The sequence below is a fragment of the Microcaecilia unicolor genome, chromosome 2 (assembly GCF_901765095.1).
Source record: "Microcaecilia unicolor chromosome 2, aMicUni1.1, whole genome shotgun sequence".
NCBI lineage: Eukaryota > Metazoa > Chordata > Amphibia > Gymnophiona > Siphonopidae > Microcaecilia > Microcaecilia unicolor.
Window position 1 is genome coordinate 262627313 of NC_044032.1, and position 14334 is coordinate 262641646.

The 14334-nt window shown below is 46.2% G+C and overlaps 1 protein-coding gene across 3 annotated transcripts in view; it reads left to right on the forward strand.

The window, feature by feature from the left end:
• Positions 1-14334, forward strand: part of PLXNB3 (plexin B3) — a 171812-nt gene that overhangs the window by 48412 nt on the left and 109066 nt on the right. For all 3 annotated transcript variants that reach the window (XM_030194078.1, XM_030194080.1, XM_030194079.1), the window contains exons 5-9: positions 6081-6206; positions 6294-6394; positions 7204-7336; positions 7804-7960; positions 8062-8170. In XM_030194078.1, the coding sequence (XP_030049938.1) occupies positions 6081-6206; positions 6294-6394; positions 7204-7336; positions 7804-7960; positions 8062-8170 (626 nt within the window). The remainder of the gene's footprint in view (positions 1-6080; positions 6207-6293; positions 6395-7203; positions 7337-7803; positions 7961-8061; positions 8171-14334) is intronic.

A 14334-nucleotide genomic window follows, 5' to 3' on the forward strand; every position in this document is an offset into this window, starting at 1 on the left:
TTCGAGCTCCATCAAAAATCTGCCTGGAGGTGGCTCCTGGCTTGCCAGTTGTTAGCCGGGGTGTTGGAGGCTATAGCAGCTTCACTTTACAGGCACATAGGTTCGCTCTTTCCCTGCCTTACCCATACCTCCGTGGATGTGGACACATTGCTTAGCTTTCCCTGTCCTTCCCCACCAACAGTGGATGCAGGCACATAGGTTCGCCCTTTCCCTGCCTTTCCCACTCACCTGAGCCTCCGGAGTTCTATTTACCTCTGCGTTCCTCACAGGGACAGAGGTTTTTCCTTGCCTTTTTCTGTGGGACCGGAGCTGTGATGCTCGGTCCAGTGAGGTAAGAGTGTTTTCTGGCTCCTCCGGGGTGGGCCCGCGATCGGGGCGATTTTGGAGAGAACCGCCATTTTGAATTTTACCGCCGTTTTCGGCGATAGCTGCAGAGAATGTAAAGCGCTGTTCCAAGTGTGGCAAGCGCAGATCAGCAGCGGGGCTCTGTAAATCGTGCTGTACAGACGTTAGAGCCGGCCCGAGCATGGCGAGCCACGATTCTTCGCGCTCTGAGCTGACAGCGGACGCCATTTTGAATTTACCACATGGTGCGACCTCCGCTGAGACAGAGAGTCCTGAGCCCGGGGGAGGCCTCAGAGTGAGGCTGATATGAGAGCTACTAGCCTCTGCAGAGATCCGGGTGCCCAGGGTGAGTTTTTCTCCCCTGATTTTGTCTTATTAATGCATAAAGCATACATGCGTAAAAGAGCTCTCCTACAAAGCCCTGCAGGGGCCTCTTCTAATGCCCCCCCGGTGGATTCTAGCCTGGGTATCCCTCTGAGGCGTTATTCCCTGATAATTGGCAGAATATGAAGCGCAGAAGGGCTCATTCCCCTTCAGAGAGTGCTGCACCTCCATTTTACCCCCCCCCCCCCCCCCCCCCCCCCCCCCCCCCGTGGTCGGGCTGTGAGGATTCGGAGGACTCTGGCAGGCCTTCATGGTCTGAGGAGCCAGAGTCTGGTGCAGAAGTGACTCAGGATCTAGACAATCCCTCCGCGGTGAGGATTTTCCACCGTGATGAGCTGCCAGCGCTTATTTCTGTTACCCTGCAGGCTCTCTATTGAGGACCCTGACAGTGGCTCAGCCTCCTCTGTGAATCCTAGGATGGCTAGTACCAAAAAGTCTGCTCGAGCCTTTCCATTGCATGACTCCATCCAAGAGCTTATTTTGGCTCAGTGGGCTGACCCCGAGGGACCGTTGAAAGTTTCCAGGGCTATGGGGCAATTATACTCTCTGAGTGAGGAGCATATGGCTCGCTTTGCTATGCCTAAAGTGGATGCCCTAGTCACAGCTGTGACAAAGAGAACTACCCTCCCTGTTGAAGGAGGTGTTGCCCTGAAGGATATTCAAGACCGTAGACTGGAATCAGCACTTAAATGGTCATTTGAACTTGCAGGTCTCACTATTCGGGCATCTGCATGCAGTTGTTATGCTGCTAGAGCCTGCTTGGCTTGGTTGCAACAGGCAGTGGAACAGCCCGGTGATGGAGCGGAGCCCTTTTCAGATGTGGCTCCGCGGATGGAGTCGGCCTTGTCCTTTCTTGCTGACGCCCTTTATGATATTGTCAGAGCTTCAGCTAAACACATGGCAGTAGCAGTGGTGGCTCGCCGTCTTCTTTGGCTACGGCATTGGGCGGCGGACATGGCCTCTAAGCAAAGGTTGGTGAAGTTGCCCTTTCAAGGCCTTCTCCTGTTTGGTGAGGAGTTGGAGAAAATTGTGAAGGGCCTGGGTGAGGCTAAACCCCAGCGCTTGCCCGAAGATAGGCCTCGGCCTTCCTCTAAGGGTGCGGCGGTCCACTCCTCTTACAGACCTCGGTTCCATGAAGCTCGAAGGTACCGCCCGGGGCGTTCTGCTGGGTTCACTTCTCGTGCCCGTTTTCAGCAGAGGAACTCCTTTCGCTTGGACAAACGTTCCGCAGCCGCTGGCTCAAGGCCTGGAGTTCAGGGGCGACCCTCTCAATGATGGTGCACCGGCCCTCTCCTCGAGTCCTGTCATCGGAGGACGTCTTTCCCTCTTTGCCGAGGAGTGGGCCAACATTTCCTCAGATCAGTGGGTCTTGGACCTGATCAGAGACGGTTACAAAATAGAATTCCACGCCCCTGTAAGAGACGTGTTTGTGGAGTCCCGATGCGGTTCTGCCGCCAAACGGGCAGCGGTAGAGGAGACTTTGCAAGGTCTGATTCAGATAGGGGCCGTGTCCCCGGTACCTCCCGCCGAACACGGCTGCGGCCGCTACTCCATCTACTTTGTGGTGCCGTGAAAAGGAGGGTCTTTTCGCCCTATTCTGGACTTAAAAGAATTAAGTCCCTGAGAGTGTGGCATTTTCACATGGAAACCCTGCGCTCCGTCATTGAGGCGGTACAGCGAGGAGAGTTTCTCACGTCTCTGGACCTGAAAGAAGCTTACTTGCACATTCCAATTTGGCCCCCGCACCAGAAATTTCTGAGGTTTGCGGTGATGGGAAAGCATTTCCAGTACCGGGCCTTGCCTTTTGGCCTCACCACAGCTCCCCCGCACCTTTTCGAAGGTTATGGTGGTAGTAGCTGCCTTTCTAAGGCGAGAGGGTATTCGGGTTCACCCGTACCTGGACGACTGGCTCATTCGAGCAAACTCTGCTGCAGAGAGTCAGCATGTCACAGCCAGAGTGGTCTCAGTACTTCAATCTCTGGGCTGGGTCGTCAATTTGGCCAAAAGTCACCTGACCCCCTCGCAGTCTCTAGAATATTTGGGGTCCAGGTTCGACACAGCCTCGGGGTATGTGTACCTACCCGAGCAAAGGCAGTGCAAGCTTCAGAATCAGGTCCGTCTGCTCCTGAGGATGCCCTGCTCGCGAGCTTGGGACATTGTCCAGCTGCTTGGATCGATGATGGCCACCATGGAACTGGTGCCCTGGGCGAGAGCGCACCTGAGACCTCTACAGTATGCTCTACTCCAAGGATGGTCTCCAGTATCTCAGGATTATCAATGCAGACTCTGTTGGCTCCCTGCAGCCCGACTCAGCATGGAGTGGTGGCTCTCAGACAGCATGCTGCAGCGAGGAATGCCGCTGGCACTCCCCGATTGGTGCCTAGTGGTGACAGATGCCAGCTTGAAAGGCTGGGGCGCACATTGCAAGGGGAAGCATGCCCAGGGTCTATGGACACCCGAGGAGTCGGAGTGGTCCATCAACCGCCTAGAGTTGAAAGCGGTGTTTCAGGCGCTTCTGGCCTTTCAAGTGACCCTGGAAGGATTGGCTGTCAGACTGATGTCGGACAACATGACAGCAGTGGCCTACATAAATCGACAAGGCGGCACTCAGTGCAGAGCTCTAGCCGCGCAGGCCGAACAAATTTGCCACTGGGCCGAGCTGCATCTACAGTTTCTGTTGGCAGCTCACATTGCAGGTCAGAGCAACGTGCAAGCCGATTATCTAAGCAGGCATCAGATCGATCCAGCAGAGTGGGAACTTGCAGACAAAGTATTCCTGCAGATATGTGCCAAGTGGGGCAAGCCCGTGATGGATCTAATGGCGACAAGCACCAATGCCAAAGTCCCGTGCTTCTTCAGCAGACTTGAGAGATCCTCGCTCGGCGGGGTTGGATGCCTTGGCTCAACCCTGGCCTCCAGGCCTACTGTATGTGTTCCCTCCATGGCCCTTGATAGGGCGAGTGCTCCTGCGGATTCGGCTGCATCCAGGAGAAGTGGTTCTCGTCGCCCCGGATTGGCCCAGGAGGCCTTGGTATGCGGACCTCCGACAGATGCTCGTAGAGGGTCCCCTTCAGTTACCTCTGGTTCCCAACCTGTTGTCACAGGGTCCGGTGACCATGGAGGACGCCGGCCGATTTGGTCTTATGGCCTGGCGATTGAGAGGGCGCAATTGAGAGACAAAGGCTATTCCAATAAAGTAATTACCACTCTCTCCTGCAAGCCCGCAAGCGTTCCACTTCCGTGGCTTATGCCAGGATTTGGCGCCAGTTTGAAGTCTGGTGTGCTTCTAAAGAGATCACACCCCTGCGGGCTCCTGTCTCGCCAATTCTGGACTTTTTGCAGGATGGTATACAAAAAGGCTTGGCCTATAATTCCCTGTGGGTGCAAGTGGCAGCATTGGCCTCCCTGCGTGGCAAGGTTGAAGGTGTGTCTTTAGCTGCTCATCCAGATGTGGCACGGTTTCTTAGAGGGGTGCTTCGGCTCCGTCCTCCCGTGCGTGCACCTTGTCTAGCGTGGAACCTGGGACTAGTGCTGAAAGCCCTTCAGGGTGCTCCCTTTGAACCGCTTCGGCGTGCTTCAGAGAAAGATTTGACACTGAAGGCGAGACGGGTGTCAGAGCTCCAGGCGCTGTCCTGTAGAGACCCTTTTCTGCAGTTTTCGGAGTCTGGGGTCATGGTTCGGACCGTGCCTTCCTTCTTGCCTAAGGTGTGTTCAGCGTTTCACCTAAACCAACCTATTTTCTTGCCCTCCTTTGTCAAGGAGGAGTTTCCAGAATCTTGGGCAATTGCACCTGTTGGACGTGCACAGGACTCTGCTGCAGTATCTGCGAGTTACTCACTCTTTCAGGACCTCTGATCATCTGTTTGTTTTGCTATCAGGGCCTCGCAGAGGGTCTCCAGCATCTAAATCCACTATTGCCTGCTGGCTTAAAGAATCTATCTTTTCAGCTTATTTGCTTGCCGGCTGGCCTCCGCCTGATGCCTTTAAGGCGCATTCCACTACAGGAATTTCCTCTTCTTGGGCTGAAACTGGAGCACTCTCTCTTCAAGAGATTTGTAGTGCAGCAACAAGGGCTTCTAAGCTCTCTTTTGCCCGACATTACAGGCTGGATATGGCTGCCAGGAGGGACGCACATTTTGGAGCGCAAGTGCTGGCGCGTGGTGTGGCTTGTTCCCGCCCTATCTAGCGATTGCTTTGATACATCCCATCTGTAATGGCTGCATCTGCTTGATGACAAGGAAGGGAAAATTAGGTTCTTACCGTGATAATTTTCTTTCCTTTAGTCATAGCAGATGCAGCCATGATCCCTCCCTGTCTGATTGCTATCTGCTGTAAATCTATTTCCGGTTCTGTTCATGTTTCCTGGAGATTCCGTCCTTGGGAGAAAGTGGGAAACAGTCTTCAGGATTCTTGTTCAATTAAAGGAGGATGACTTAATTCCCTCCAGTTTCACGTTTTGGAGGATGAGTTTATTCCCTCCAGTTATGTCTCAGTGGAGGATGAGTTTATGCCCTCCGGGTGGATGTTTCATTCCCTCCATTCTGAGTTAATGCCCTTTGTTGTAGGGCCATCGTTCGCTGTGAGGAAAGCTCATGTTATTCCCATTGCAGTTTGCTATACTGCTTTGGAAGCTTCAATTACTGAAGGAGAGGCAGTGGAGCAAGCTGGTATGAGGCACTGAAAAAAGTGTGCTCTCTATCTCCCTCTGCTGGTTGATGGACACAACCCATCTGTAATGGCTGCATCTGCTATGACTAAAGGAAAGAAAATTATCATGGTAAGAACCTAATTTTCCCGTCCGAACCAAAGATTTCAGTCCCTTCCCAAACTTCTGGAACGCTCTCTGTGCTTTAAACTTGCTATTGTTGGCCAGGTCATTTGTGCCCAGGTGAATTACAACATCAGCATTAGAAGCCTCGCTCTCTTCTTGGATCACTTTCAGTATTTGGTCTGTGCATCTTGTAGCCGAAGATCCTGGAAGACATTTCACTACGTTGGAACCCCTGAACTGTGCTCCTAAGTTAATGCCTCTGATAATGGAGTCTCCAAGCAGTAATAATTTTCTGCTTTTCACAATTTTGTCATTAGTTGGGGGATGTTTCTGGGGTTGTGCTATTTTCATTGCCTCTGGTTCTACCATAGTATTATTTTTTCACTATCATAATGATGCAACGCTGCAAAAGAATTTGACAGGGGCAAACTTGGAAGGGCGAGTGTTTCTGTGTCACAGATCTTAGTCTGCCAGAGCCTACTGTGACCCATCTATTCCTCTGATGTTTCATTCTCTGAGGCAGTGGTGGTGGTAAATTAGCTGGGAAATGAGTAATCCTGGACGCTTCTTTTCCCTGCAGGTGCACTTGGATTCTGAGAATACACATGTCTATAACACGGTGACGGTGAGGAAAGACTCTGCAGTGCAGCCGGACCTGCTGCTGGATTCCCACCAGCGATTCCTCTATGTGATGACTACCTCAGAGGTGAGGGTGGGGCTGCTCTTTCTCAGCCCAGGGGACCCCCTTCTCCCATCTCTGTATTCATTAGTCTCACAAATGTTCTCCTTCCAGGTGACCCGAGTACCCGTGGCAGAGTGCTCCACGTTCCCTGACTGCTCCTCCTGCCTCCTGTCCCGAGACCCTTTCTGTGGCTGGTGTGTTCTGCAGGGCATGTGAGTCCTGAGTGCCCTTGAACTGTCACTCTCTCCCTCAGTTGCAAATAATCTGACTGGAGTAAAATATGAATCTGGTCCTCTTTTTTTTTTTTTTTTTTTTTTTTTTTAATTTTTTACTTCAGCCACATTTGAGAGATTATGCTTGCCAACATCCCTGTGACTTCACTCTGAGCATGATGTAGAAGACGGGTTTAAAGGAGTATTGAAAAGTCTTTAGGGGAGAGAGAAGTAAAAGAACAAAAAAGGGGGGGGGGGGCGACAGCCAGAATAGTAGAATATCCTTAATTCCAAAGAAGAAACAGTGGGGAAATCTCCCCCCCCCCCCCCCAAAAAAAAGGGAAGACCAAAGGGAGGGTGATGGATTAAAGGAACAAGGAAGACCAACTCACGAAGGTCTATGTGTCTCTTTTGAGCTCAGTTGTTTTTATTGTAAACTGAAGAGGGAGAGGATTTTCAGGGTCCGAGTAGGTTTCCTGTCCCACTTGGATGCTGTCTGTATCCTTGCAAGGGCTAACGTTGCTAACATCACCTTCTCTTACTCTCATGAGATGTTGTGTTTATAGTCTGGCTGTTATTAAGGGACCCTTTAGTTCTCTCTCTCTCTTTCCATTCTTCATGTGAAATGCTGGTGATGAGAGGCAAAGTCTTCAGAGAGAAGTACTCGGCAGGAGACATTTTCATGTGCCACTGCACTTTGTATGAAAAACGTTTTCCCTGTTACTTCCAATTCTGTCCTCAAGCTTAATATCACCCTTGTTCTAGATGTTTCTAGAACTCTGATCCTAGTATTCTTCCATTCTTGGCAGGTGTACTGAGAAACGGCAGTGTGATCGCTTTGAGGAAACCAACCATTGGCTGTGGAGCAACAGGAAGGACAGCCAATGCCCGGCCATACAAACTGTCAATCCAGCCAATCAGAGCAGGGAAGAGCAGACAGAGGTATATAGAAGTACCATGGTGGGTCAGACCATTGGTCCATAATGCCTAGCACCCTGCCCCCTACAGTGCCCATTACCTGGAAGTACCCAGCAGATCCTGACAGGACGTTAATTCTTTATTACGATCCATAAATCTGTCTGGTTAATAATAATTGTTCATGAACCTGACCTCCAGAAACTTGCCCAAACATTTGTAAAAACCAGCTATATTACTAGCCTTGACCACATTCTCTGGCAACACATTTTATAGCTTCGTTGTGAACTTGCAAAACTTTCTGAAAATTCGTTTTAAGTTTGCTACCAGTTAGTGTCTTGGAGAGTTTCCTACTTCTATTGCTATTGGTAAATTGTGGTCATGTTTGCTGAGCACAGACTCCACTGGATGAGGCCAGGTCCTGCTGTAGTTAGAGGGGTAGCTCCCAGCAGTAAATCACTGTATGCTACAGACTTTCATATTTGGGTTTGCAGGTAGTGCTGACAGTACCCCTTCTTCCATCCATTGCTGACGATGAAAATTTTCACTGCACCTTTGATGACTTCAGAAGTCCAGCGAGCGTCCATGAGAACGAGATTATATGTAAATCCCCTCCACCTGACCAGCTACCAGTAAACCAAGAAGGAAAGGGTAAGCGTCCAGCCTCTGGAGGAGGAGATCCGTCTGAGGGATACCGATGCTGCCGGAGCTCTACTCATTGTGTGTGCTCTGCTTCTCTATTTTCTGTGCAGATTATGTGACCCTGGAACTAGCACTGGTGTTCAGCGATGTCATTATTGCATCGACAGACTTTGCATTTTATGACTGCAGTGCTGCGTTGACACTTGCAATCTCTTCCCCGTGAGTTCTTATTAATTTTTTTGTTTTTGGAGTGCAGAGTGTAGAAAGTAAAAACTTATCCCTTATCCCCAGTGTTAGATCTTCATACCTCAGAGGTAGGTAGATTGAGGAAACTTGGAGAAAGCAATTTATTCATGTGTTAAGTAATACATGCAGTGGTTAAAAAAAGGAAACGAAAGCTTCCACTAAACCAGCCTGCTGTTTAGTGACTGTAATCTGCACGTATGCATGGATCTGGGGGGGGGGGGGGGGGGGGGGGGGGGGGGGGGGGAACGTTTAGAGCCCTGATGTCCATTTTGATATGTCTGGTTATTTGTTGTGGAATGGAGGAGCATGGAGACATTCTGACATGTATAAAGCACCTTTTGGAAACTAGAGTAAGAGATACAAACAGTAAAATAAAATTCTAATGTATGTATTGGACAATATTGAGACAGTTCTGGTGTTACTTAGTATGTTCCTTGATCAGAGTACATTTCTGGCCTGGTGGCAGGACATTATTAGAAGGGAATGTTCCTTATATTTATAGATAATACTTTTCTTTTTTTTTTTTGCTGTAGCTTTTCTGCCCATTTCCCCCAAAATTATGCAGTGCTTTTTGTTTTGTGAACAGTACCTCCTTAAGTTGTCTTGGGATCCTGAAGATGAAAGGCTTTGAGAGCCCCTTTCAGTGCCAAGAAGATTAAGGAACAGGGCGGAGGGGCATTCCCTTCTATAAATGGCAAGTTTGAGGAGTTTCCTTCCTATGAGAGGTGACCCTGTTATTGCAGAGGCCCAAGCCAGAGTTGTCTATGCCTTAGGCTTACCCTGCTTGTGGAAATTTATTTTCTCTTTCACCTTTTGAGAAATGTACTTCCCGTCTGTTGTTGTTTTTTTTTTTTTTTCCTTTGTATTTTGCACAGCAGAGGAAGAAATACAGTTTTATTTCAGTTTCTCTGTCTGTGCCTGTTCTAGTTTATGGTCACCTATTCTGAATTTTAGTAATTCTGTTTTCTGCTTATGTGTTATAAGATGGCTTGTTAACAGTCCAGCTTGATTGTACAGTGTCTCTGCAAATGGAGGGAATTTGTGTTACTGTTGCTAAAGTGATACTAAAATTTGAATGTCCTTCAAATAGTGAGTAGAAAGGGGAAACATCTTAGTTCTGCTTTACACTTATCGCTGTGGAAGTTTCTGTGGATGCAGACTTCCTCTTTACCAAACTGGAGATCTAAGGTTTCTATTGGGGGGATGTCCCATTTCATTAAGCTTTTTGGGTTGACAGACCTTAGATCTTACTTACATATAAATGGTATGCAAACATACCATTTTAAACACTGTAGGAGGCTTTGCACAACTGGAAATTGTGTGGCCCAGGATTATTCCAACTCACAAAAGACCTGCTACCCCAGAGTACTCTACCCTTCTCACAAAATAGAGCCCCAGGTCAGCCTTACCACGTACTCCATCATATAGTCCCTGAGCTGCAGTCTGCTGGAGCTCCCCCCCACACTCCTATGATCAGATTTAGGGGCTAGACTTTTGACGGTAGAGTTGGAATCTGGGATGCCTGAAAATGCTTGACCTCAAAGTGGTAGGGTCAGCAGCCTTAATCTTGGACCCATTGCTGCCCAAGGGGTGAACCAAAGAGGCATGCTCCTTGGGGAGCCCCTTTTGGGACGTCTTTGGGGGTTCTGAAACCCAAGGATTTTTTTTTCTAAGTTGTTTATAATGTTGCTTTTTAGTTGGGTTTTTAAAAAAATGTTCTTTAGCAGTTGGTTTTCTGCAAAATAAACTTACTGTTTAAATGACTTGATTGCAGACAAAACAGCCTAATATTAATTAGGAAAACATGGGTAGTGGGAGAAGGAAGTTTTGTGCACTCGGTTATACCTTGTGGGCATAGAAGCCAGCTCTGTGAGTGCTAGTGGGTGCTGACCACCCCAAATATGGAGAAAGCTTCTTCATTGTGTCTGGGGGTGGGAGGGGTTATTTGTACTGTTTGGCATCCCTAGTCATTTTGAAATAGTGGCAACTATGTCTGTGGCATATACTTTCTTCCTTCAAGATTGTGGAAATCAGGGCTGTAGCCTGTAGGGTAGATTTGCCGGATGTGAATATCTTGGTAAATGAAAGTCCTATCCTATTTTATCATCAGTGGTAAACCAGGGCTGGTTGTTATAGTGAAATTTATTTTAGATCATTGTGAAGTACACAAATATAAGCAGCCAAAGGAAAAAGCACAACTGGGCATTCAAGACTCTGACAAACGAGAGTCCTTTATTCTTAATGACCCGACACGGGCCATGTGTCGGATTCATTTGGCAGTTTTTTTAATAGTCCAATTTTGCTTGAGGGGGTGTTTTCACATGCTAGTAATCGGTTTTGTAAGGTAAATGTGAAATAAAAGGTTATAAGCAAATGTTAGGCAGAATTACTTAAATGTTCAACTAAGACTTCTTTAATCAAAAAGGGTCAATTCCTTAAGTATTTCTGCCTAAAAACTCAGACGTAATAAAAACACAACCACCTCAGACTATTACAATTAAAAAGCTATTGGAATAAACTATAACTCCTATCTCATTCATTTCAACTATGTACAAACTAACAGAAGCCCCTGATAAAAATCAAATAAAATGGGGAAATATTACCTTAAGATAAATTGCTTTTACACGGCCTGATGAAATTATGTTGTTGTATTCATCAGTACTGCTGCCTTGTAAATGTCACTGTTTTCCTGAGGTTGTGCTCTGATTGACAGCTGAAAATTTCACATTATGATAACTTCATTGTGGAAGTAAAAAGCATTTGATACATTTACAACAGGGGGCATGGAAACTGAGTTTAAACATGATGCGCAGATTACAGTAAGGGATGGATCTATCTATCCTTAGGATAGACTGTTTCCAGTAACTAATATAGGTGATCTTTGCCCCTAATCCCCCCCCCCCCCCCCCCCACCAAAAAAACAGGAAAGACAATTAAGATGAGAGGGTGGTAAGAGCTGAAAGCATATTAGGACTTGGAAGATAAAGTGGAGTGGCCTAGTGGTTAGGGTGGTGGACTTTGGTCCTGGGGAACTGAGTTTGATTCCCACTTCAGGCACAGGCAGCTCCTTGTGACTCTGGGCAAGTCACTTAACCCTCCATTTCCCCATGTAAGCCGCATTGAGCTTGCCATGAGTGGGAAAGCGCGGGGTACAGATGTAACAAAAAAAAAAAGTGTCCTTCCTGACTGACTAGGTGTGCCCTGAGGACTAGGTTGAGAACCCCTGCTCTACACTAACATCCCTCAAGATGAGGCTTTAACAATTATATCTGTTTACTGGATGTTTGAAGTACCGCTGTTACTGACAGATCATAGCGGTTTACTTTATAAAATAAAATATCATTAATTGAAGAAAAGGAACTCCATATGTAAAAATACTAAATCAATCATAACAAATGAACAACAACACCAGAGATATTACAAACAGGAATGGAGGAGTGGCCTAGTGCTTAGAGCACTGTTCTTGCAATCCAGAGGTGGCCGGTTCAAATCCCGCTGCCGCTCCTTGTGATCTTGGGCAAGTCACTTAACACTCCATTGCCTCAGACACAAACTTAGATTGTGAGCCCTCCTAGGATAGAGAAATATCCAGAGTACCTGAATGTAACTCACCTTGAGCTACTACTGAAAAAGGTGTGAGCAAAATCTAAACAAATAAATAAATAAAATAAAATGAGTCACAAGACACAAAGGGCCCTGTTTACTAAGGCGCATTAGTGTTTTCAGCACACACTAAACATTGGTGTGTGTTAACGCTAGAGACACCCATATATTCCTATGGGTGACTCTAGTGTTAGCGGGTGCTAAAAATGTTAGCGGGCCTACAACGCGACTTAGTAAACAGGGTCCAAAATATGCTACATCTCTATTCACGGCCTACACCACCTTAATCAGTGACAGGTAAAGCAAAATTAAAAGCCTGTTGAAACTAGAAGGCTTTTAAATTGAGACTTAAAGTTTGTAAATTTAAGTTCTGATCCAATTCGCGGTTCTAATTACAGGTTCAATATTCAAAGTGATTTAATCAGGCAAGAGAGGCTCCTGCCCGGCTAGATTGTGCCGACCATTACCAAACACAGATATACCGCAGCACATACCAAGATAATGTTGCTAAATATATGGGCAGACCTGCTACAGCATTATCTATTAGTGCCGGGCAATCCAGGTGCAGAGTCGGGGTACCACTGATTTCAGCGGTGGTACTTTCATAACAATCTGGTTAATTTAGGACAGCAAAAAGGCTGCACTAAGTTAACCTGGTGGTTAACTGAGTACCACTACTGAGTAGTGGTGATACTTGCCAACTGCTAGTAGGCTGCTAGATACCTGGATAGTCAATTCAGGTATGTGGTTAGGGGCCAGCAGTGGTCTAATTTAACCAGCGATGGCCAATGTTTAAAGAAATGCTAACTGCATTTTGCCCTGTATAAGATCTGTTCTTAGGGATGTAGACACAGGTGGGCCCAGACCATCCTTGGTCACCCCACTTGTTTAAAAAAGGCCCCTTAGATTCAAAACTATATAAAGAGGAAAGGTCCCACTGAACTTTCTTTCTGAGAAGTTCCAAGAGAAGAGGATATTTCTCTGGCAGTTATTTTCTGTTCCTTGGCTGCTGGAGAGGTAGCTCATCCAGCGACCTCAATTAAGTGTTAATTAAGGTGTGGGGTAGTAGAATACTTGCATAGGTTGCTGAGTCAGCTTCAAAGAACCTGTTTAAAAAAAGCCCCTTAGATTCAAAACTATATAAAGAGGAAAGGTCCCACTGAACGTCCTTTCTGAGAAGTTCTGAGAGAAGAGCACATTTCTCTTGTAAGTGAACGCTATTTTGTTTGTGCTTTGGGAACTTAAAGATTGGGGTTTAAAGGAGGAATTGTAGTTTAGTGTTAGGCAAAATAAAAATATAAAAAGCAAATTTTATCAACTAATCTCCATAGTCTTTTCCACTTAGTTTTAAAAACTTTGTACCACTGCATTAACAGAATCTAGCAGGCACTGCAGGATCTAGTTTAGTGTTTCCACCCACCCCTAGGACAACTCTTCATTTATAGTCAGTTATTGTAATTAGGGTAACAAGCAATGAGTGCTCTTACAGAGTTTTAAATACATTTCATTACCATATAAGAAGGAAACGCTAAATAAATCATACAATATACTATATAAACTAAAAGACACATTTATATTAGGCTAATGTCCTTAATACTGTAGCAAGTTTAAAATTATTGAAAAACTAAAAAAAACACAGTAAAATGGAGTCAGCAGTTGTTAAATTGCCCCTCTTCTAGCCCCCCCCTCTGGACTTTTCTGTATGGGGGGGGGAAACATCTCAAGTTCATCCAAAAGGTTCTTTACCGTTTCCCTCCAATCCCAGGGGGGTCTAGTCTGGGGAGGCATTAGTAGCCGCAATTCGAAACTAATTCCCATAATTACTGCTTTCTGCCTTTCTGGATCTAGATGTACCCTGGGCCATTTATGTTCCCACATATATATATTTTTAATCTACTCTTTGTGATTCAGTGAGCGTGCCTTATTTGTGTATAGTAGATAATAAGGAGAGAGTACATATAATATAGTATGTAGGAATAAAGACAAAGATAGTTTTCAGGAATAAAATCTTGTTTATTCTTACCAAGAGAAAGTCTTCAATTCAATACATACATCTGGGTTCAAATGCACAGAGCTCTGCTGTCGGTCAAGTCTTGAAGAAGCTTCTAATCTTTCTGTCTGAATGTCTGCTCTTTTATAGGCAAAGATCTCAATAGATGCCTATGGCAGTACCTATTTTTTTTCATCTTATTACCCAATATCTCTGTACCAATTTTTTTTTCCCTTTTCCGGCAGATGTTCATACCATCTTGTACCAACTCTTTTCCTGTTCTAGTTATTTTGAAACATCTCTCTTCCGCCCAGGTGTCCATCTATTTGTACCCAACTGTCTTTTCCGGTAAACATCTCTTGCTTGTGCTATTTCAAAACTTTCACATCATTTCCGTTACCCTGAACATCTTATTTTTATTTTTTTTTTATTGTTTCCAAACTGCCTTAATACCAGTATACCAGTTTCACAATCTATTTTTATATAATCTTATGACCGGTGTGCCCTGCTATACAAATACAAGCTATATTTTACAAACCATTTT